Below are 23,606 nucleotides of genomic sequence, written 5' to 3'. Positions count from 1 at the left end.
AAGGGACAGGTAAACAAATTGTGGGGTCTGAGGCAGAGAGAGATCCAACTGCAGCTCAGAACACAGCACTGCTTGCAGGAAGCCAATTGTCAGCCTCCTCCCAAACGGGGGGAAAGTGATGAATAAATGGATTTAACAACCATACCTTTCAGATACTTTCCAGAACCAAGTCAGGACCCACGCTGGTTTGCAGCTCCAGCTTCCCCATTGTGCTACTGAGTAAGAACCTGCCGGAGGGTGGAGTTATATCCCCTGTTATGAGTTATGTCTCTCTATTACAGACTAGCTGGCCTCAGCAGCTCCGGCAGTATAGTAACACTAGAATTCCCAATATCTGGGTTTTGCCCCTTGGCTTTAACTTCCTGGCCCATTGCACTGCCATTCCCCTCGTTTGCCTAGATATTCAAGCAGAACATGGAAAAGGAGCATTTTCTAGTGGTGAGATCAGGTGAATGGACTCCAAGACCTTTGGGTTCTATTCCCAGCTCTGACCTTGATGTGCTGGAAAAGTCAACTTCTCTGTGCCTCAGTTTCCCCCCATCTGGAATATTGGGATAGTACCTACCTGCCTGAGAGGGTGTCATAATGACTAATTCACATTTGAGCGCCTTAGATGAAAAGCATTTCATGTCTGCAAATGCTTCTTCACCATTAGGGAGGCATCGCTGCCTAGTGGACGGAGCACTGGACTGATACTCCAGAGACATAGGCACTATTCCTGGTGCTGCCACTGACTGGCTGGGTGGTTTTTTTGGGCAAGTCATGTCATTTTAGTTCCCCCCTCTGCAAAATGGATTAATGATCCTGACCTCCTTTGCAAAGCGCTTTGGAATCTATGGATAAGAGCACTACACAAGAGGTAGGTATTATTGTTAATAATGTCCTACAAAACTGACCTCATACAATAAAACCATTGAACACTGATGGGCAACAAACTCTTCCCCTTCCCTCCACTCACTGTTGGTAGTATCATGGTTCCCCTCTGTCCCAATCTGTGTTTCCCTCCACATCCCAGATGCGTTGGACGGTCCGTTCCCAGTGCCACAGATGACAGCGTGGAAAACAGTCCTCTGAATAGCTCCCGTTGGAAGGACGCACCACAATGGCAGAGAAAGAGAAAACTAAAAATCTTAGGCTCATTCCAAGTGACGCTCGTGTTGGGATGGTGCTGGATCACTAGATAGTATCACAATGGACAAGTTTGGTGAGCCTGAGTGCTAGAGGATTCTGGGAGCAGGGCCTCGTCGCACTAGACTCTGGAAAACCAGTGAAAAGGCCAAACTTGCACTTGGCATCAACATGTGTCGCAAACGTTTGTCCAGACCCTGTGTAAGCAGCAGTGCGGATGTGGACGACCAATGGTCACAGTCAGCCAATGGCCAGTTCGCCTGAGTTGTACATGTGGAGGCGTGTGATAGTGGAGCTGGGGCGAGCTGACCTGGGTCAACTGACCCTATAGATGATGTGATATCAGGTGCCTGGAGGGGAGTAGTTTATGGAAAGTGCATATCAGCCAATCCCTACAGCCCCCTCCCAATTTATGAATTCGTTGGACTATGTCAGATAATTCGCTGGCAGAGCATATTTTGGGGACATGTGACTTCTTTGAGACGAGGGTATAAGTTCTGGGAAGTCCACATGGTATCTAGCTTTCCATCTATATCTCATATCTCCAAGAGGACCGGTGATACTGTCGCACAGAGGGCCTCAGGGTAACCTAGACCCTGCTCCAAGGTATCACAGATCAAATGGCTTTGGGGTAGCCAAGACTCCACTATGAGGGATTCAGAAAACAGATCAAGGACCCGAGGGAACCTGCAGAAGGAAGAGACCGTCTTCACCTAGGCGTGGTAGCTATCCCGCTTTGCTTACCAATCAGGATACTGTGTGGGGCCAGCATAGTTACTGAGGGTTTATGCTTGGGAAACTGAGGCTTACTAAGGAGAGGCATTGTATGGTCCTTTCTATTTGTCTGGGATACCTGCTTTTCAATAAACAATAGCTCTGTATTGAAGAGACTGAATCCTGATCTTCACTGATTCTGATTAGGTGCCCAGCTGGGGCACGTGAATTGATCTGAATTGATCCACAGCTTGCTCGTGGCAGAAAGAAATGAATCCTTTCATTGCTCCATTTGTACAGTAGATACACTGAATCAATCTACTCTGGGGACTACAATCCTTTACTTTCAGACTGCCCTCAAAATAAGCAGTTGGTCTGCTAATTGCTGTGGTACAGCAAGGATACATTTTGGTAAATAATTTATACTTGATTGGACAGCCACTGGAACACAAGGAGAACACACACAGCACCATGAAGCATTCTCCGATGCTTTTTCCTATAACAAACAACGGAGTATAATATCTTGGAGACCCCCGTGGCTCTGCCTGCACTATGAGTGAATCCACAGTTGTCACCATCACAGTTACAGGCCAGTTACCCTGAAAAATATGGACAACGCTCTTTACTCTGACTGAGAACCATGGCAACTGAACCAGGCTATGTAACCCCCATGGTAACATGGTCGTAGAACGCAGCACTCAGAACAAAAGACAATCCTACCCTTGCTCAGGATACCACGCTAGAACAGTGCCAGACACAATTGTGTTTAAGCCAAAGATAGACCCATGCCATAACATTCCGATCTGGATCTCCATCACACCCAAGATCAGGGGTAATTGGATTTCAACAGGCTGATTCTGCCTCCAAGTACTAAGGGGCTGATTGAAATTTGGAGATGGATTCCAGACCTGAATTCCCTAAAGTTTGGGATTTTCAGATCCAGAGTTTGTTTCAGGGTCGTCTACTTTAAACATTGCTGTCGGTAGAACCATTTCAACGGCAGCATAAACAGGGGCATTGCAGGAGATTAATATTTCATAAATCAAAATAAGTAATAGCCTTATTCCGAGGTGGGCCTTCCTAATTAGCAAGCACATCAGTAATGGAGGATGGAACTTCTCCCCAAAGCAATATTGCATCACCACACAATAGAAGGTACACAAGGGTTCAACAGATATTGCAAAAAGGACTGAGGAGCAGAGAAAAATGTGTCAGGGGCTTTTCTGAGAAAGAGAGAGGTAGTTTTTACAAAGCCCAGAACCACATGATTATTGACCATGTAGGGCTCTGCAAATGAAGAGCAGAAGGTGAAAAGAAAAGTAGCAGAAGAGGATGCAATGTGATAAGCACAAAGAACAGGAAAACAAACTAGCTATTCCTTCAGGCCTGCATGTTTTATTTCTGGTTCAACTTCATCTCGGCATACAGAGTCTATCCAGAGCTCCCCTCCTGCTTCACTAGAGACCAGAAAGGTTTCCGCTCATTGCTCCACTAGGACAAAGTTCATTACCCTGCCAAAAGATTTATGTAAATAAAGGTTCTCGAGACCCATTTCTCTGTCGTTTGGAGCCAACTGCTAATTACGCTGAAGTGCAGCAAAGCGAAGAATTGTAGGATTGTGGATGGTGGCTGACAGGAAATAGATTCCATAAATTCAATGTTGGAGAGTTATTGGGACCATCTAGTATGAGTAGTGTGGGGGAGGGAGAAAGGAAAACTGCTTCTCAGTGCTTTATAGTTTTAATAATGAAAGGCTCTATGCTATAGGAGCACACAGTATCTAACCATCTCAGAGCGCATTACTGTACACACGGGTATATTCAATAATTAAGCATCATGAAGAAATGTATGGATCACTTCACCAGCAGCGAAACACTGCAGCTGTTTAACAGAAACACCGCACTATGGCTCAGGGTAGGGAGAAAAGAGAATCGTTCTGCCCGATCAAAAACACTGGAGGAAATCTACCAGAGTTGCAGTTTGGCCAGGTCAGAAGGGCTCACCCCACCACACTAATGAGAAGTGCCAGGTGTTCTTTAATTACTACAGCCAAGCCAGGCCTCATTTGTAATGTGTGTGAGAGGGTGCACGGGATGCTGCAGCCCTACCCTATCTCCTCCCAGCACTGCCTCAAAGTTACTATTATGTGGTCAGAACTGGCCTTATGTTACGGATGAATCCCAGACCTTAGCCATTATGATTACCAAAAACCTCAACTATTTCTCTCCTCTTCCAAAGGAGAAAGCAGAGTCTTAGAACAGGGTTCCGGGCTAAAGCCAGTTAGGTCTCTGGGGAAAAAAAAACCCCCCCCCCCCCACACACACACACACACACACACACAGAGAACTGATAATTAAAGACAGGAGATTGGTAATTAAAGACAGAGAATGGCACAAAACTGACTTTTTAATATCTGTTTTAGAGGGCTTCTTAGACTCTTCAGCCCTGAAGAGCTCCCTATGGCTACAACAGCAGGTTTAATTACCTCCTAATAGGATGACAAGGGGTGGCCATTTTCTATTCTAATTAGAAAAAAATTAGGGTAAACCAACAACCGAGCTCCCCCTTTGCCACTTTGCGCCATGTGCTGAGAACACCCCATGGGATGTGACCTATAGTAAACAACTCGATCAGGTGTTCCTGCCCTGCTCTTTTATTAAATCAGCAGCACAGATCTCAGAGCATGCATGACATGCGCAGACCTGCCACAGCTGTGTTAACGATGGGCTAATACAAATCAGTCCAATTTTTAACTACATGCTATGCTTAAAAATCCTAGAACAGTCATGTGAAACTGTAGTTATTCTATTTCCCAGCATCAGCCATTTCTAGAGCATTTGTCACTGGACTACCTAGAGACAGTGTGGTCTAGCAGTTAGGGCAGCAGGACAACTCTGAGAGACGGGGTTCTAATGCTGGTTCTGCCACCGATGTGCTAGTTGGCTGTGGGTAAATCACTTAATTTCTCTGTACCTGCTTCCCCTCCCACCTTTTGTCCGTCTTGTGCATTTACATTGTAAGCTCTTTGGAACAGGGACTGTCTCTTACTATGTTTGTACCGCACCCATTACAATAGGGACACGATCACACTTGAGGCCTCTTGCAGATATCATAGAACTCTAATTGTAACTCTGACTTCTGTAGCTACTGTCATGTTCCCTTTCTTTAAAAAATAAAAGCAGACACGCATAAAACACAAGTAACATTGCCAATCAATAGAACACATGTCACTGGCAAGCATTCAGGATGAGGCCGAGGCATCTGACACACGACAGGATTATTTAGCCTCGTACTGGATCTGCTTTTTGCAGTCATTGTGTGGCACACACAAGTTGACCAGAATTTCATTCCCTCCGCAGAGACAGAACTCAGATCAGTTTCGTTAAGGGCTGAAGAAGAGCTCTGTGGGGCTCAAAAGCTTGTTTCTCTCACCAGTGTCCTGTCCGCGGAAAGTGCTCTCGCAGTTATGGAGTTGGCTGTACCTCTACCCCCTTCCTAGTCTCTCTGTGTGCACCCCCTCAGGCCTTTGCTTCTGCTGGGCAGGATTCCACCGTTCTCTCCCTCTCAGGCTACAGCACCCTGGGTATCAACCGTGCTGACCCTGCCAATTGGTCTGAGTTCAGACACCTGCCTTTCTCCCCTTTGGGAGTCTGTGACCAGTGGTATCCGGTGTCTAAACAGCCCTCTGAAAACTAAGGTAGTGTTTGTTTTCACGGGAGGAACACAACATTTAAAGAGGATTTTTAAAACAACAGTCTGCATGTGTGGCTATCTTCCCTACAGGCTTACCATCCCCAGATGTTAGTCTAGGCATGCCTTAATTCTCCACCTGCCCCAGTGCCTCCTGTCTATAAATCTGGTCTCTCCAAACAACGCCCTGAGTGAGTGAGTGAGTGAGATATATATATATATATATATATAGATATATATATATATATATATATATATATATCCTTTGCACTTGTGTTTTCCCGGACTTTGTCCCTGCTCATCAAACTCCGTTTGTTGGCTGGAGCCAGGAGGCAGAACCTTCAAAAGCTCATAGTTGCGGTAGGCATCATCTCTTAACAACCCTTAGGAGTCTACTGAGGAGTGGCTTACCTTGAGCCATAGTTCCCTTTCCTGCTTGTTTTTCCTGACAATCCCCCTATTATACTAAACCGCTGTATTAATACAGTAAACACCCCAATAACCCAGGTCAATACTCAGTATCCATTCATTTTTATAGCGCAGCTCCACTTCCACCACAGGTGCAAGAAACCCCACCATGCAACAATCAGTGATTGCTAGGAGATACCCCACCAGCTGGGATCATATAAATACAGTAGATTACATGATGGATAGAGGGATGTCGTGGCATGGGGGAGTTCCCCATACATATCTGATACTGGGATGTTTAATGGGCCATTCCCGTGCGGAGGAGGATTACTTACTGCTTTTCTCTTGTTTCTCCCAGACGGAGAAAGAGGAGATAAATGGAGGAGGTAGCTTTGCTCTTCCACATGAGCAAGCGAAAGGGAAAAGCAGAGATTCCAATTCCCCAGCCATGCATGCTGTGCTGACAAAGCCACCTGGAAATGAATACATGATGGGCTGGGGCCCCCCACCCTCCATTTATGCCTGGAGGCTTAAATGAATGATTCAGCAAATGAAAAAGAAAGCCCAGCTCTAAACTAGCTCAAATGTTTCCAAGGTGTAGCACATTCTCAGGAATTACATGAGTTTATATTAGGAAAAGGTTCAGCTTCTAGCAGGTGGATCCAGCAGGGGAACAGCTAACTTACCATGGCTTGGGGGGCTCTGCTCTACCTACAAAAACAGGAGCCAAAAATCAGAGTAAAACACATTTATCTTCATCCCAATTCTCTGCACCGTTCCTGGCTGTCAGTTTAATGGGATGGCTCTTATAGCTAGAGGATCCAGGCAGGGCAGCTGCTCCAGTGCCTCAACCTATATAGCGCATGTCCCAGCAGGGGGCTCCAAAGAGCAGCAGCAACAGCGGGATTTCAGGGAACAGCCAGCCAACCGCAGCAGCCCTTAAGCAGTGGCTCCGCCTACCTGCACATTCAAGCTAGAGCTGCCCACGGGTGGCTCCAGTGGAAGAGCAGCTGAAGCAGACCTGAGTGCTGAGCTGACAGGTAGGGCTTTTAATTCTGTCTGAAGATAGGAATAAGTGAACCTGCACCCTTGGAAAAGAAAGAAACAAGCCACTGAAGGCCTTGAGACAGCACGCACACTAACGCTGACCTTACCAGAGAGAGACTCCGCATAAGCCAGGCTGGGCAGACAGCTGCCCTTTTGGATTTCTATCAGTGCAGCCTTAGTCACATGCTTTCTGGGACCACACACAGCAGTAATGCTATGCTAAAAACCCTGGTATTTTGAGGAGTTTGGGGGGCAGGGGCAGTTCAGATGGTTCATTTTAATTAGATGTTTTCATCCCCTTCCACTCAGGCCATTTTTATCCCACAATTCCCTTAATGCAGATTATCACAAAGCCAGGATGTCTCACAACACCACAGCCACTGCGCTTGTACGTTAAGTGCCAGATCAGAAAGTTTAGCATGGATAAATGCATTAGTGGTGTTGTCTTTGATCATTCAACTACCCATTACGCTGTAGACTCTGATGGTGAGTACAACAGTTGTCAGCTAAAGATTTAGCCATCTATGGAAGTTTCATACAGCTGACCCTGGCAATCAGTACACAGTGGACAAGGGAGAAGGGCTGGGGCTTTAGAAAGGGAGAAGGTTGATCCCTTCTACATAAACATTGACTTAATAAGAATGAGATTCTCCAAGAGTTAGCACTGCACTCCCATTGGATTTTCACTAAGAGCTGGTACTTAAGTTCCTTTCGAGCATTTGAAAATCCCATCCTAAAGTCCTTCTTGCTATATCTCCAATGCAGTTGATTAATTCAGATACATTACACCAACTGGCCCAGCAGATTTAAGTCCCAGGAGGTCTGTCTAGCTTTGCAAAGAAGAACACACACATCAGCTTCATAGCAATTAATCTTTTTTGTAGTGGGGGGCCCAAAACTGGACACAGTATTCTAAATGCATCCCCCCTGGCCATGCCCCTCCTAGCTCCCCACGTATTGTGAAGCAGGGCACAAAAGCACGTACATTGCAGCAGAAGCAGTGAATTCTCCAAGGACAGATGAGAGCAGGTGTAGCCCTAGTGGCAGGGAAAGCTCAGCCAAAGAGACAGTGATGGCAGGGGAGGGTAAATCCTAGGCATAGCTTGCCACATGGAATGGGTGCAAGTCTGGAGCCTCCTGTGCACCTTCTGCCTTGTGCACAACTGCATCACGTAAAACAGGTGCAGAGGTCTGTGAATAGGAGATCTGGGATAAGCATAATCCTCCTCGGGCTAAGAAGGCCCTTATTTCTACGCTCCCCATTTAAGTCTCACGCCTATTCCTAAGCAAGAGCAAGCTAGTGGCCAGCACTCTCCTTCGTGTAGGATCGGGTTCCTATGAGCTCACCTGTTCCTCCCTTTTTACCCAGTGTTTACATGTGCAACTCTCCATATCTGTGCTGTGCAGAATCAAGCCCTTGGTCCATAGCCAAAGGACACATCAGCAGCCATGTTGTCATTTGCAAGGGAGACGGTTTCGTAGTGTCCTGCAGAGCCCTCTGACCATCCGTACTAAAGCATCACATTTCACAGACATGAAAGCTACTCAATTGTGCCTAAAGGGACAGCCGGGTGAGTCAACATACAGATACCGTGGCATAGAGAGAATTAATGTTGCCAGGAGCACGAGAAATGCAGCTGAGTTTGATTCTGGGGAAACAATATCTACTCCCGGATAGCTTGCTTACAGATACCATCCCACAAACTTAGATCACTGCTGCAAAAGTGATTTCCTTCCCTTCCGACCTTAAAGTGACACCAAAACATCTGGAAACATCTGGGGGTGTGTGGAGGAATGTCGAACAAACAATCCGCACTCGAGGCTGATGGCTTTCCGAAGCTGACTCACCAGGACTGAGGCTTCCTTTTCATGATCCCTTGGCGTCTCCACTGCGAATGGGGGCTGAGGTGATAGGTCAGCTGCTTGCAGAGCTTCTCCATAGTGCCAAGCGAGTCTCCCTCCTGCAAAGGTAAAGGGAAGGATGCCAGGTAGGTTATTTATAGCAATACAGCTTCATGGGATCATTAATGAGAGATCTGCAATACAGTGCAGTGACTTTGCCCCAGAAGCGACTCATGCACTATCCCATGTCAACTCAGCAAGCCACATGAGACTACTCTGAAAAATCAAATCAACCACAGAAAAAACACTAGTGTCAATCATGAAAATACTGCATGGACAAGTCACCATCCTGTTCTGTACATGACAGTGCCACTGCGGCGCTCAGTTAGCCAAGGGAGAACTGCTCAGTTCATCACGAAATCCCAGAAACATTAAGCCATTCCAAATGCCTACGGTACATAATGAGATGATGTGAGCTAGTTCAAAACATCTACTAAGAGAACTATTGGTTAGTTCACTACCCTGGGTCTCCCAGTGTGCCTTATCTACTCTGTGTCTGACTGGTAGTCCGCTGGGGCAAGACCTACTCTTATGTCGCATGAAATTCTGAACATGTTATCAGTTCTTTATAAACCAGCTGCCATCCCAGTTTCTTTCCCAGTAGTCATTGATACCACTGGCAAACGAGTTCTCAGTGGACAACCCATCCTTGCAGGTTCAGGATTAGCATATGGCATTCTGAGGCCAGAGAGAATAGGGGCTCCGCCTGATCAGATTAAACAACAATATGAAAGATTGGGCAATGGCCCCCATTGACCTTCCTACTAAATCCAGAACTGCTGTCCTAGGAGCAATGTGTCTGAGCAATCATCATCCATGTCCCTCTGCTTAATTCTCCAGCACCTATCTATGGGCTTTCGGGAGCAGATATATCGTGTCACAGACCAAAGAGAGAACAGTCCTTGCCCTAGGCTTCAGGGTGGGCTAGGAGGACACACCGGTAACACTGCATTTAGTTGTGGGCACTCACTACCACAAATACGTCAATGAACTGGAAAGGATTCAGGGGAAGAGAAATACAAGTGTTTAAGGGTTTGGAGCAACGTATCACAAAAGATTAGTCACCCTGCATATGAAGAGCTCAGACACGTGATTGCTTACAGGAGAAGAGACGACTCACCACATGCATTTGAAGGCAGGAAACGCCAAGCAAGGAGAGGAATCATTTGGGCTGCCACATGGGGATGTATTTAGTGTGTTAGACTATAGAACAAGCTCCTAAAACAGAGTTCTTACTCTTTTCCATTATACAATCCAACCTGGGCCCCCTTCCCCACGTAGCCTTATGAGAAGGGCAGTGTGGTTCTGCCACCTGTCCAAGACCCTCAGGTTGAGTGCCCTTGCCCTGGGAAAAGCCGAAGAAGCTCCCCCACAAAGATCTTTTTAAATGGACAGGACAAAGCACTGGGGGGCACACAGTGGCAAAAAGAACAAGCTTGCAATGGCAGAGGAGCAGACTAGATGGTCTAATAGGTCTTTTCTATCTCTGTTTGCTACAATTCTGCAGATAATACGCTGCTCTGCTGGGGCTCTTCACACATCTTGTATTAAACTCAAGAGTAGCTGTTAAAAGCAACTGCACAATTTGAAGCAGGTGCTTAAATTAAAAACAGAAAATCGGGAATGGTGAATCATCACAGCAAGTGGCAGTAAGTCTGTTAGGAAACCTGATTGAAACATGGATTCCTAGATTATCAGGGCAAAAGTAACCACTGGGATCAGGTAGCATGACCTCCTGCCTAACACAGGCCATAAAGCTTCCCGGAATTCATTCATTAGTTTCAGCTAGAGCAGATCTTTTAGAAAATAATCCAATCTTGATTTTAAAATTTCCAGTGCTAGAGAATCCACCACATCCCAGGGGAAAGGGTTCCAGTGGAGAATTACCCTCACACTTACAAACCCAGTCTGCATTTGTCCAGAGTCAGCTTCCAGTCATTGGCTCTTGTTAGACCTTTGTCTGCTAGACTGATACATAAATCTCTTATAAAACGTCTATTCCACATGTGGGTCCTTACAGACTGATCAAGCCATCCCTTCACCTTCTCTCTAGTCCACCCCCTTTATGTGCTCCTGCCATTCCTGTGCTTCCCGCCTTCCTATGGGAAACGTACAGACTAGCAGAAGGGAGTCTGCGTGAAGGCACAGATCCAAGGGTCACTGGAATCTATGGGAGTTGTCCCTGGGGGAAGATTTAAGAATCTGGCTTACAGAGAATCTGCTACAGCTCCTGGGATTCAGACAGTCTCTGTGATAGCTCACATCTTCACACGGAGTAATCATCATTATACTTCACATTGACAGACACTTTTCATTCAAGGATCTCAGTGAGTTTTATGCACATTGACTAATTAACCCATCCCACCCATCTGTCACTGTGAACCCCGTTTTATAGAAGGGCAAACACTGAGGATTAGTCTACACTTAAAATAGAGATTGACATAGCTACATCACTCAGGAGTGTGAAAAATTAACTTCTGATTGCTGTAGCTATGCTGTCCGAACCCCTGGTGTGGACGTGGCTAGGTCAACGGAAGAATTCTTCCATCAATCTAGCTATCACTGCTCCGGGAGGTGGATTAACTACAACAACGGAAGAAACCCTTATGTCACTGTAGGAAGCCTCTATACTATGACACTACAGTGGCATAGCTACAGCGCGGCAGCTATGCCACAGAAGCCCATAGTGTAGACGTGGCCTAAGAGACAAAGTGAGTTACCATGGTCTTATAACAAGGCAGAGGCAGAGTTTGGAACAGAACTCAGGGGCCTAGCCATGCACTCATACGCATACACTGGGAACCGCAGGCATACAGGAGACATGCTACATGAGTTCCCAGGAGCTTCTGGCTCTCTGGTCTGCACTCAGGTCATTAGGCCAAGTACTGGACCAGTCTCCAGCTGATTAGCAATTGTCTTTCACTGCCTGTCTTTTCCCCCTTAGACTTGCCCCGTGACCTGCAGAGATTAACCAGCCCCATAAAAAAAAAGATCAGACTCAAGGTTTGCAGGAAAGACTGCAAGCATGCTGGGGTTGCAGTTCACCCCCTGCTCCACTGACGGCTGATCCAGCCCCCCCTCTCCTGTCAGATGATGCCAAACAGCCCATTGTCTTCCTGCTGGGGTCTGAACCTCTCTGTGCCATCCACATGGGTGCGGATACCAAGCGGCTCTGTTCAAAGGTGCAGGGAGTATGTGGCTCTTGGCCAGGTGAAGCAGTCCAAGTCTCCGGCTCAATGGCTGGCTCTGGGAAGCCTTCCAAAGAGTTTTGGCTGGGAGGTAGGTTCAGGGGGTGGAGAGAGGCACAGTTTTAGCTGGCAAAAGAATTAGAGCCAGAGGTGGGTGGGGGAGGAGGAGGAGGATTTCTGTCTCTGCAGCCAGCACACAGAGAGAAACAGAATTTCTCACTGCAGCAAAGGCAGAAAACGCTCAGGTGCAACATTCACTCCCGCAGGCAAAGATCTAAAAGCCAGGACAGGGGAGGGGAGGGGAGCTGCATCACCGGGCCACAAATGGCTCCAGCCCAAATACAGCAGACGCTTGTTACTCAGCCCCGCTCAAAGGAAAAACAAAGACACCAAATTCACATGGGGCTGGGACCTGCAAGATCTGTGTCAGGAACCGGAGGATGGGCTCAACCCCAGGACCAGACATGTCCTGTCCTCAGGAATGGGAGAGGCTTGAAATCCAACCCAAGGTCCACAGTTCATACCCGGTTGCTCCCGTCATAGTGGATCAAACCGAACCCTGAGGCCAAGGGCAGACTGGCTGGTCACGGGCGGAGATGCTATTCCACAAGCACAGGACACAGCAGCCCCCCTAGAGCACATTCTGAATGGGATCCAACGAGTGGGGTTTGATAGTCCAACACCGAAGTCAGAACACTGTGCGGTTCCTCACCGGAGAGCAAGGCTTCCCAGATCGACCTGCGCCTACAACAGGCATTTGTAACCCATGAGTTCCTGAGATAAAATACCTTGAAATCGTCCCTCTGACCAGTCCACCGCGTGGGGCAGAGGGTAGGAGCCTGCTACCCAGGCCATCCATGTTCAGTGGAGAAAGGATTTCAGCCCAGGACTAGAATCACTTAAAAGGAAACGAACCTCACTAAACTCCCCACATCATCTCCCCTGGCACCAGCCCCTTTGATAACTGCTCCCGGCAGCTTCACCTCCAAGGACACAAAAGACATCTGCAGCAGGGTGTTTACTAAAGAAGGAAACAAGTCACTCATGATGCTAAGCTTCCATTTATAAAGCAGTTTATAGAAGGGAAGTAGCAATGTTAATAAATGCATCATCAATTGTTATAGGCTGCTAGAAAATCCAAGAGGTCAACAGAGTGTTTATAACCATCTCTGGCACCTTCTACTGACATGCTTATTACCGTCTCTCCAACACACGCTCCTTGGGTGTGATGTGCTTATAACAGCTATTCATCTTGTTAACTTGTTAACCTTTCAGAAGTCACCCGCAACTGGAACTTTAATATCAAGTGTGGCCAAGAAAATGGGATAATGCCACTTTATTGAGAAAATACACCTGCTAAGGAAATTCACTGGTCTTCAGGAAAACAGCCGGGTTAGAAGAGAGGCAAAATAACAGATCCCAGCAGCTGCAGACAGTACAGCAAAGGGAAAAATATAGGCAGTAAAAAGCATAGTCAGCCATTAGAGAGCTGGCTCCTGCATTGCGCCTCCCAATCGCAGAACAGATGGCGGAGGCAGACATGGCCGGCTAACTGAATTCCCTCTAATGGTCTGGCATCCCCAGTGAGTACTGGGGAATGGGAAGAACTCCTATCACCCCTAGAACGGTGAAGCTGGGCTCCAGAAATAAGGGAGAAACAAGTTAGTGGAGGTATAAATAGAAGTCATATGAGCCCCAGCAAAGACTGTGCAAAATGCAATGGCAGGAGGAAACGGACTGAATTAACAGCCTCGAATCGGGTCCTCTTCTCCAACCCTGTGTGTCTCTTCACGCTGCACAGTCACAGATTAGGGAGAGGCAGTACTTCTGGAGGAGAACAGCATTACCCTGACGGTCTGGGTCCTTGCTGTGTCACAATGGATACACTCTTCTGCACGAGAGGACAGTATGTGAGACTGAAAGGCCTGAACTGCAGAATTTAGACCTGGATCCACACTTCCCTCTGCTGGCACTTGGAGAAACCATGCAAGTCTGGGGGTTTGGGCCAGGCCACTATAGGGATGGAGCAGGTGAGGAGTCTGGGTCTGATCCGCTAATTGTTTGGAGACAGCTGGCTCAGTAGGGGTAGGGAGGGGCCCCCTAGAGTATTCAGCTGGCAGATTAGTTTCAGGACAGCTTCGTTATAGCAAACACCCTTGGGAGTCATTCATCTCTTCCTGGGCAGTTCCGCGGCACCTCTGGACAGTGGCTGGGACTGGTCCCAACAACTTTCCCTCAGTTTGGCAGCACGCACTACTCGGTTGCAAGTGAATCTGATGCATGCAAGAGACACCAGCTTGACAGTCCAGGGGCCCCGCATTTATCCACAGAGCACGGGCATTAGCATCGCAAATTTCCCCTTCTAAGCCCTTTGCCAATATCTCTCTGCCCGGACCTGGAAGGCTGCCCACTAGGGGGAGAGCAGGTAGTGCAATCAGTGTGCCCGTTCAATCCCCGATCTCTCTCCCAAGAGCCCCACCTAGGGGGCCGATTTGTGCCCACTCTGCGCAGCTTGGGTCATGGGGACAGCCCACAGTAATCAAGGCAGGTCACACAGGCCACAGAGTAACTATCAGTGGGCAACGACCCAAAATTAGTTTGGGACTTTAACTGTTCTTCAGGAAATGGCAGAGCCCAGGGAAAAATCCGATCTGGACAGTGAATTACAGGATGAGTGGAAACGGGACATTCCTGCCCCCAAAACTTGTGTGTGGAGGGACAGGGGAGGCCCCCTCTGTGCTATCCGGGAAATCTCTGGGGCCAGCGATTGCAAGTGGCTAAGGCAAGTCCTGCATGCAATCTGGGTTCTTGGTATGGGAGAGTGACTTGTGCATCCAAGCCCTGCTGTACAGAGTGCGCCTCCCGCACAAAGCCAGGGGAGGGGGAGACACTTCTACTTAGCGTTCTCTGGTGTGAATGACGACAAGTCCCAGCGAAGCAAGAAATCACATGGACTGCTGTGGACGCTGCAGAGAAACGTCTTCCCAACTGCAGTGTGTCTATAAAGCTAATCTAACTGTAAATCCTTTTAAATCAGTGTCAGCCCTTTTGGTATTGGGGCTTTACAGGGAAACTGCCTGTGGAGCGATATAGATGACCCAATAAAAATAAGGCTCAGTTGGAAATCCTTACGAATGCTCCCCAAAAAGCCAAGAGACACAGCAGAGGGGAGAACTTCCTCCGCACTTCCCAGCAGGCTCAGAACCCAAAAATGTGTCCCCCCCCACATGGGGAAATAAAAACCGGCTCATTCTTTGTCTTAACGGCTCCTCAAAACTCCAGCGTTGAGAGAGAGAGATGTTGTGGGCTGAGTCCCTAAAATACGTCGACTCAGTTCCAGCAAGCAGGTCAGGTCAAGGCTCATCAGCACAACAATTAAATAAAAAAAGGTGGCTCTTCCTAAGTGGGCCACAGCTGCGGAGAGTCAGCGGCAAGGGAGCCTGGCCTGAAACAAACTGTGTGCAGCAAGGCAGAGCCATGAATATTTCATCGCCCCGACGATGCACAGTGGTAACGGCAACAGAGGTCCTCCGAGGACAGCCTGCTCCACCATGACCTGCCCTGCCAACAGCCAGGAGACTTTGTGGGAAGTGGCTGGTGGCCCACTGTCTCTCATCCCGATGCCAGCAGCAGACATTTACAGGTGATGGGTCCCAGCAGTGCGCGCTCCCTTCAACAGCAAGCTCTTCCTGGGAGATGGGGCTCGGTGGCTCACTCTCCCCTCTGCAGGACGCAGACGCCGGAGGGACAGCCCAAGCGACTCGCTGTCCTCGCCATGCCATGATCATTAGGGGAGACCTACCTGAGCCTCCCCTGCAGTAGGGAGGAAGAAAGTCTTTGACAGGTGGCAGCTGGGGCCATGCTCACCTCCTCTGGAGGCCTGTGTGATTTGCTCCTGGTGCCTCTCTACCTCTGACAGTCTCAAGTGGCCCACGCTCAGTGCTTGATTTGTGCCAGGGCTGAGCTTGCTACATCAATTATGGATATAAAAAAATTGCTTGAGCCCCAGCACCTAATGTCATGAGCCCCGGCCCCGCTTTCATTACAAATTAAGCACTGCTCACACTTCCTCCCCCTGCAAGAGAACAGCCTCGTTTATGAGCCTCGTTTTGAATTTGGAATCATTTTAGCGGAGCCGCTTATCGCGGATTTAAACAATGCTCAATACTGGGCCCAGTGATCCCAACTTTTGGCTTCATTAACCAGGCCACGCTCCACATGGAACAGTCCATCCATTGCCAGCATACTCCTGGGAGCTCTCAACACTCTTCAGTCTCCAGCTATGAAATGCTGGACCAAGAAAGCGTGTGCATGTTTAAGAGGAGAGACGCACCCTGAATACGCAGTTTTCAAAACTCTGATCATCCTAGGCTTTGATGGCCATCGCTGTTTATTCGCATCAGTTGTTCTGTATTTTGTTATTCATTGGAAGGAGTCAGACGGGAGTGTCTCCTCCCATGTCACATCCCATCTGCCAGGGCCATCCGATTACTACTGGCTCCAGAGCCTCTCTTACAAATCTAAGTGCTCCGACATAGCTATGAGCTGCATGTTTTATACATGTAATTTATGGAATGTGTTCTCTAAGTTCACCCACGCCGGATGGTCTAGCTAAAGATATTATAAATATTAAATTAATCAAGCCACAAAATGGATTGTGACAGATTGATGGGAATGTGCATGGAAATGCTATGCAACAATTACATTGATTTCTCTTTGCAAAACACTTAAGACAGAAATTGTGTATCTATAATGACCAGGACAGACGACTTAGCATGAGGCTCATGGTGTTTAGCTAAACCGTTCAATCCACTCTGGAAGGTACAAAATTTTGACAGAAACAACAGGAACTGGAGTAGTTCATTCCAAGACATACCCAGATGCCCATAAGGGCTGATTTAATTCAGCAGACAGACAGCTATTGCTATCTGTGCTAACAGAGAGAGGGAAGGGGTGGAATCAGTAATATCTTCTCCATTCCATCCCTTATCTGAGACAGGAGGCAATGATGGATGTTTTCAACAGCTCAGGCAGAATCTCACAGTATCTTTGTAATAACAGAGATTTAAGGGAAGTTTCATGTCCGAGATGAGTTGGAAACAGTTAGGAATGACTTGACAACTGAACTTCAAAGGTACTCAACAGTCACACCTGTTCATTTGAGTTTAGAGAGTAGGGACCCATTTTTGGTGCTGAAGCATATGCTTAAATTCAGACCTAGTCAAGAAAGTACGAAAGCACAAGCTAAAGTTAAGCACATGCTTAAGTACTTTCCTAAACACTGATACTTCCCTAAATTGGGGTCTAAATTACATCAAAAGAGAGAATTGTAACTAAGTCTTGTCTCTCTTTCTACCACCTCTCAGGATAGGGCCCCATAATGCACAGTTGCATTTCAGCTATTGCTACACTCTCCAGAGCTCCTTTTAATCAGTGATAAATGAACACTAGAAAGTTTGGTGTTTTCAATAAGCACCCAAAAGTTTGGAGAACAACTTCCTAGTGCCTATTCTACTGGAGGATCACAAAGCACTGTGCAATCATTCATTAGTTCAAGCTCAAAACATCTTTGGAAGGTAGGGCAGGACACTGCTCCCTCTAAACACTCCCCACCTGCTCTGCCAATGACAGCTTCCCTCATTCAGGACCCTGCCAACCTAAAAATGAGAGGAAAATTTCTACATCTACAAAACCTAAGGCCTCCCCAAGTAATTTATCATCGTGTCTATGGATTGTTTGTTCCCTTTCGACTAAAGCAAAAGAAAGTAGTTTGTCATGAAATAAAATGGGAAACCAAATGAAAAGTGCTTTATTCAGCATATAAATCACTCAGCAGCTCGTGGTGACATTTCTTCTAGTGGCTAAATACACAATAACTTTTCTGATCAATGGTTTTAATGTACCAGTGCTTTGTCTGCACTGGTGTCAGTACAAAATATGAATGAAATACTGATCAGAGCCAAACAGGGATCCCGTCTTCATCATAGATCCCACATAGTTCATATACGTTACAAGTGCTTATAACTCCGACTTCAGCACTAGAAGCATGGCTATTCCAACAGTCCACAAAAACTGACCAGCGCATAGTAGTCACAACTCTTCTGCTGAGTCCATCTCAAATGATTGTGAGTTGTGCACCCACTTATGAAGACACTTAAAATGTTGAGGGGCTTAATCTACTAAGCTTGGGTACGGATCTGAATTCCTCCAAAATTCATAGGTGTTCAGGCTCCACAGTTTTGTGATAGCCTATTACAGACAAAAGGCCACGTGATGAAGTTTGGATCCAGATCTGAGTTCCCCTAGAGTTTAGGGGTGCTCACATGCAGGGTTTGTTCAAGGGACAACCTCTACAAAATCAGTGACCTCACTGGACAGCCATTGTCACAGATTAATGGGTTTTAAGCATCGCCAGAAACTCAGCCATTTTCTTCCACATCTCACTGAAACCATTTGGCTCGCACTCTTAATGAACAGCAGCTTCGTGTATAAAGCACCCTTCCTGCATAGCCAGGCACACAGATTGCTACACAAACAAGTAGAACAGAATAAAATAAAACCATGAAAAAACCAATAAAGCACTATAAAAACTAAAGTGAATCTGACATCTACGATGCAAAACAAAAGCTTTGCCATTGGAACTGGTATTTGTATCTGTAGGCTCAGGATTGATACAATAGCTAGCTAGGATCCTGTATTTCCTTCCCCCACCACTGTTTTGTTCTCCAATTAACTCTAAATTTGTTTTGTTCCCTTCCACGCTGCCAATGCATAAAGGAATCAAACTAGAGAAAGAATGGTGGAGCATCTCGAGAGCTTGTTTTTGTTGAGACTCAGATTTTAAGATCAGAAGGAACCATTATGATCATCTAGCCTGACCTTCTGCACAACGCAGGCCACAGAACCTCACCCGCCCACTCCTGTAATAGACCCCTAACCTATGACTGAGTTATTGAAGTCCTGAGAATCCACTAGGGAATCCACCAGCAAGTGACCCATGCCCCATGCTGCAGAGGAAGGCGAAAAATCCCAGGGCCTCTGCCACTCTGCCGTGAGGGAAAATTCCTTCTTGACCTCATATATGGCAATCAGCTAAACCCTGAGCATGTGGGCCTGACTCACCAGCCAGACACCCGGAAAGAATTCTGTGTAGTAACTCAGAACCCACCCCATCTAACATCCCTTCACAGGCCATAGGGCATATTTACCGCTAGTCATCAAAGATCAGTTACATGCCAAATTAGGCTGTCCCTTTATACCATCCCCTCCATAAACTTATCTGCTTTGTACTCCAGATAACAAGCAACTGCTAGGGAGTTTTGCACCCAGTCCAACAAATCGTCACCTCTCCAGTGATCGACAAGACCTCCGGCTCAGAAAAAAAATACATCAAGTCTCCAAAAGGCAGATACAAAAATAATCAACTGAAGATTAAGTAAATCCGGCATGAAATCTTTAAGAGAAGTTTGGTTTTTCAATTGTTTTTCTGGAGACTGTGGCTTACATGTGGGCCACTTGATATTATAGTCTCGGAGAGGCCTATTGGCTGCATCTGTACTTGTATTTGGGCTCACGCAAGCTGGTAAAAGCGCTGTTATTGGTATACTTTTCAGAACAGCCCTGGTACATCCTGCATTGCATGCAGAATCCATATTTCATGGTGTCTAAAGGCTCTCATTCCACACGAAGGGCTAACGTTTCAGAAGACCTCAGTTCTCATTTAGGCATCGAGATAAGGGCCAATGGTGAAATCCTGGCACAACTGAACACAACGGCCACCCTCCCACGGATTTCAACAGGGCCATGATTTCAACCTAGATTTTCAGAAGTGCTCAGCACCCAGCAGCAACCATTCTGAAAGATGAGAGAGGTGGTGGAAGCTGCATCACTTGACTCATTTAAAACCGGCCGGGGCAAAATGCTGGAAACTCCGTGGAAGAATTCTGAGCTGGCAGAGGGATTGACAAACTCTTCTGCCTCTAAGCCTATAATTTTGTCCAATTCAAATGCTGTACGATGGGCCAGCATGTCACTGTTTTTCTCTCTAATTAGATATTTATATGGCCCCTATCATCAGAGCGCCTGTGCGCCTCTGAAGTGCTTATCCTCACAAACTCCTCTGAGGCAGAGAAGTATTTTTCCAGATTTCACAGGGGCGCAATTGATGCACAGAGAGATTCAGGGCTCGTCTCCATGGGAAAGAAGCCCCCAGTTGCTAGTGTGCACTAACTAGTCCATGCTGACACCTTCTGTGGACATTCTTACTGCGCACTAAGAGGGGTCTTTGTTCACATTTGCTAAACACACTTCCAAGGTCTACTGAGTTAAGCTGCCGGAGGGCGCTCTGAGCTCACGAGAAGGGGAGTTAGTGCAGAGTATCTAGTGCACTTTAAATTCACACCCTAGTTCCCAGCACACTAACTTGTGATGTAGATGAGCCCTAAAGGAACTTGGAGGAGACCATGTGCAGGCAAACTCAACCTAGCATTGACTTAGCCAGCTCATTAAAAATAGCTGTGTTGCCATGCTTGCTCAGACAAGTCATCTGAGTACATACGCAGGGTCCCAGACGGGATTGTCCTCAAGTGACTAATCCACACTGTCACAGCTACACTGCTATTTTTGGTGAACTAATTCAACCAAAGCTAGCTCGAGCATGCCTCCGTGTGCAGCAATCATGCTTCACCATCCAGACAGACCCTCTGTGACTCACCCCACGTCAGACAAGAAGTTTGTGGCATAGCTGGAAACTGAATTCAGAGAGTCTGAGGCCAAATCCAGCATCTCAACCACAAGACCTCCCTTTTAGCCATGGCCATCATGGAAAATTCAATGTGACCTGGTATAAACGAATCTCAGATGCAGTGCATGGCAATATGCTGAATAAAGTAGTGGGATCCATAGCAAGTCGCCTGTTGCAGTCAGCGATTCATTTAATTCAGGGATTACCCAGGCAAAACTTTGATGATGCAACAGCCACTTCGATAATGGATTCTCTGTTTAGCACTATCAGGGAGTTGAAGGTACTGAGTCAGACAGACTGAGATCTCTGTCTCTGAACCCCATTATGTCATTTTGAATAGGTCTTGTGGGAAAGAAAATGAGAAGGTTAAATACTGTACAAAAGGCGGTGACCGTTTCACAATATTATGCTGAAAATTATCTCCTATATTATTCTGAAAGCTACAATTAAAAGGTGTGGAGGTGGGGGAGAAGAATGATTCACAAGGGTAATGTGACAAAACAGCAGGGAATGTTAGAAATACAAGAGAGTTCTAATGCAAATGTACCAGGAGAAATGAAAAAAAAACCAACAGTGGAAACAGCCTAATTCTCTGTGACGAGTAAAGAAAAACTCACACAAAGGGAAGGCTCTTGAGCTCTGATATTGGGAGAAGTAATTGTTGTGAACCTCAAAAGCAAAAACGTGTCCAACACAGAACCCTGGATCCAAAGCCCCGCCCACTCTGGCGGAGGATTGGATCTAAACTTCATGTCCTGGCCCATCTCTCCTAAAAGATTTGGTGGGGAGAAGTCCCAGCGGAAGGGCTGAGAAAGGCTCAATTCATTAATGCTGGTAAAGCAAATTGAGGTACTAAGATGGAAAATGCTAGGGCAGGGTATGAGCTTATTATGATCCAAACCTCACTGTCAGATTGTGCTTCTTTCAAGGCAAGCTGGAGGTTAGGAGCAAGGTGAGAAGATCCCTGTTTTAGCAGAACTGGCTCACAAGCCGCCACAGGAAAGCATGAGGAAGCATTCGCAGCCCAGGTTCAAACCAGTACAGGCCTTTGGCTTTCCTCTCCATTCATCCCCATGCAGGGAGGGGACAGGCTGGGGTCATTCCGATAGTTTAAAGTTAGGATAGATCACAGATAAGCGGTACAGATTTTTAACTGCAGGGCGAGTGTAGCCTGCTGAAGGTCTCGGACTGTCCCATTGTCCCTTGGTATTTAGGGCATTCAACACAGCCTTACAAGTACATTTCCCCCGCCCCCCCCCCCAAAAAAAAAAAAAAAAACAACAGTGATTGCTGACGAGAGACCTGGCTTTTAAATCACCACCCACCCATTATATTGCAAATTATTGCTCTTACCAGGCAGCCACTTCAGGATGGCAGCAGCTCTGGACTTCTTTAATAGCAAGCTTTCCTCACAATACCTGCCTTTCTATAGCCTCCTTCATCTCCCGATCTCACAGCACTACACAGCCAGGGGAGCGAAGTGATTTCCCCAAAGTGACACATCCAATCGGGCTGAGAGCTGGAGAAGTCTATAGCCATTAGACTCTGTCTAGATTAGGAAAAACGGGTCCATGATTGGCAACAAGTTCACTAACGTGCATCAAACATAGTTTTGTAATTAGCATAGGTGTAAACCCACTGGTCAGTGTGTGAGAAGTGCCCGATCCACCAAGGCTGCGAGTCTGTTACCACTCTGAGCTCTGGCTCTTTAACTCAGGTCTAAACTCAGGCTTCTAGCTCTGGAAGTCCCTGTTGTTGGCACAGATGGAGATCAGCTCATATGTGGGACAGTCCAGGATTAGAATTGCTGAAGGACTCAGGTATGCGGAAGGACAAGCTTCCTCTCTGCAGAGGAAGTATGTGACCCCCGGCTCTGTGTGAATTACAAGTCTCTTGCGGCGTCCAAGCCACAGAGAATATGGGTACAGGTGCCAGCTATTGGAAATGTTTCTTTCATTCGAACTGCAGCGAGTCAAGTTACCAGAGATGTTCAGTTCAGTCCCTGGATGTCCAGCCAGGGTGGCAGCCATCATGAAGACCCAGGTTAAAACATCTGAGCCGTCTGGGGCTGGCCCTAATGGGAAGGGAGTCTTTGGCTTGCTCAGGATATCGTCATCCTATGAGAACTTTCTGGGCCACACACAAAATCCCGGGCCCAGCACCAGGCCCAAGAAGCAGGACTGAGTGCTGGGGAGATGCACAGGAGGGATTGGGGAAAAGAATCTTACCCCAGGCTATGGAGCAGCTCCACAGAGACTAATTCACCCCACTGCTCCCCAACACAAGGACAGAGTAGGAGGCTCTGCACAGCTGCAGATACCTACGACCTGCCCTGCACCAATCCATTGCATGGAGCTGCGGGGCTCTAAGTCATCCAGGGAATACAGAAGAGCACAACTTGTGTGATATTTTCATCCCTCCTTGGCATTATTTTAATTTTTTGCATAGGATTTTAAAATACTTGTTAGAAAGAGAAGCCACAAGACATGCAGGCTGACACGTGGCTTTTGCCCAACAGAACATCTGGATACTCTAATTCCCTGGATGGAGTGCACTGGAGTTTTTCACTGTTGGCTCTTCAAGAACCATGACTGCCATCTGACCCTAAGACAGCATTCCCCTTGGACTAAGCAAAGTCCTATGGGGCAAACTGACTTGGTCTGATTTATCCCACACTTCAGTTAGATGGTATGTAGGCGTGTAACTAATCTCAATTTTATCCACATACTGAAACCGTTTGTGTACACAGGCTTTTCCCCCCTCTGCTGCCACAAGCAATTAGCAGA

At 47.0% G+C, this 23,606-nt stretch overlaps 1 protein-coding gene across 1 annotated transcript in view; it reads right to left on the bottom strand.

The window, feature by feature from the left end:
• Positions 1-23,606, bottom strand: part of LRRC75A (leucine rich repeat containing 75A) — a 165,922-nt gene that overhangs the window by 50,231 nt on the left and 92,085 nt on the right. The window contains exon 3 of the mRNA XM_067537966.1: positions 8,836-8,948. Coding sequence (XP_067394067.1) covers positions 8,836-8,948 — 113 coding nt within the window. The remainder of the gene's footprint in view (positions 1-8,835; positions 8,949-23,606) is intronic.

Source organism: Emydura macquarii, unplaced genomic scaffold, assembly GCF_026122565.2.
Source record: "Emydura macquarii macquarii isolate MOO-44397 ecotype Brisbane River unplaced genomic scaffold, CSIRO-AGI_Emac_v2 contig_450, whole genome shotgun sequence".
NCBI classification, from domain to species: Eukaryota; Metazoa; Chordata; order Testudines; family Chelidae; genus Emydura; species Emydura macquarii.
Note: the sequence above shows the minus strand (reverse complement) of the source record. Positions and strands in the feature narration are given on the sequence as shown.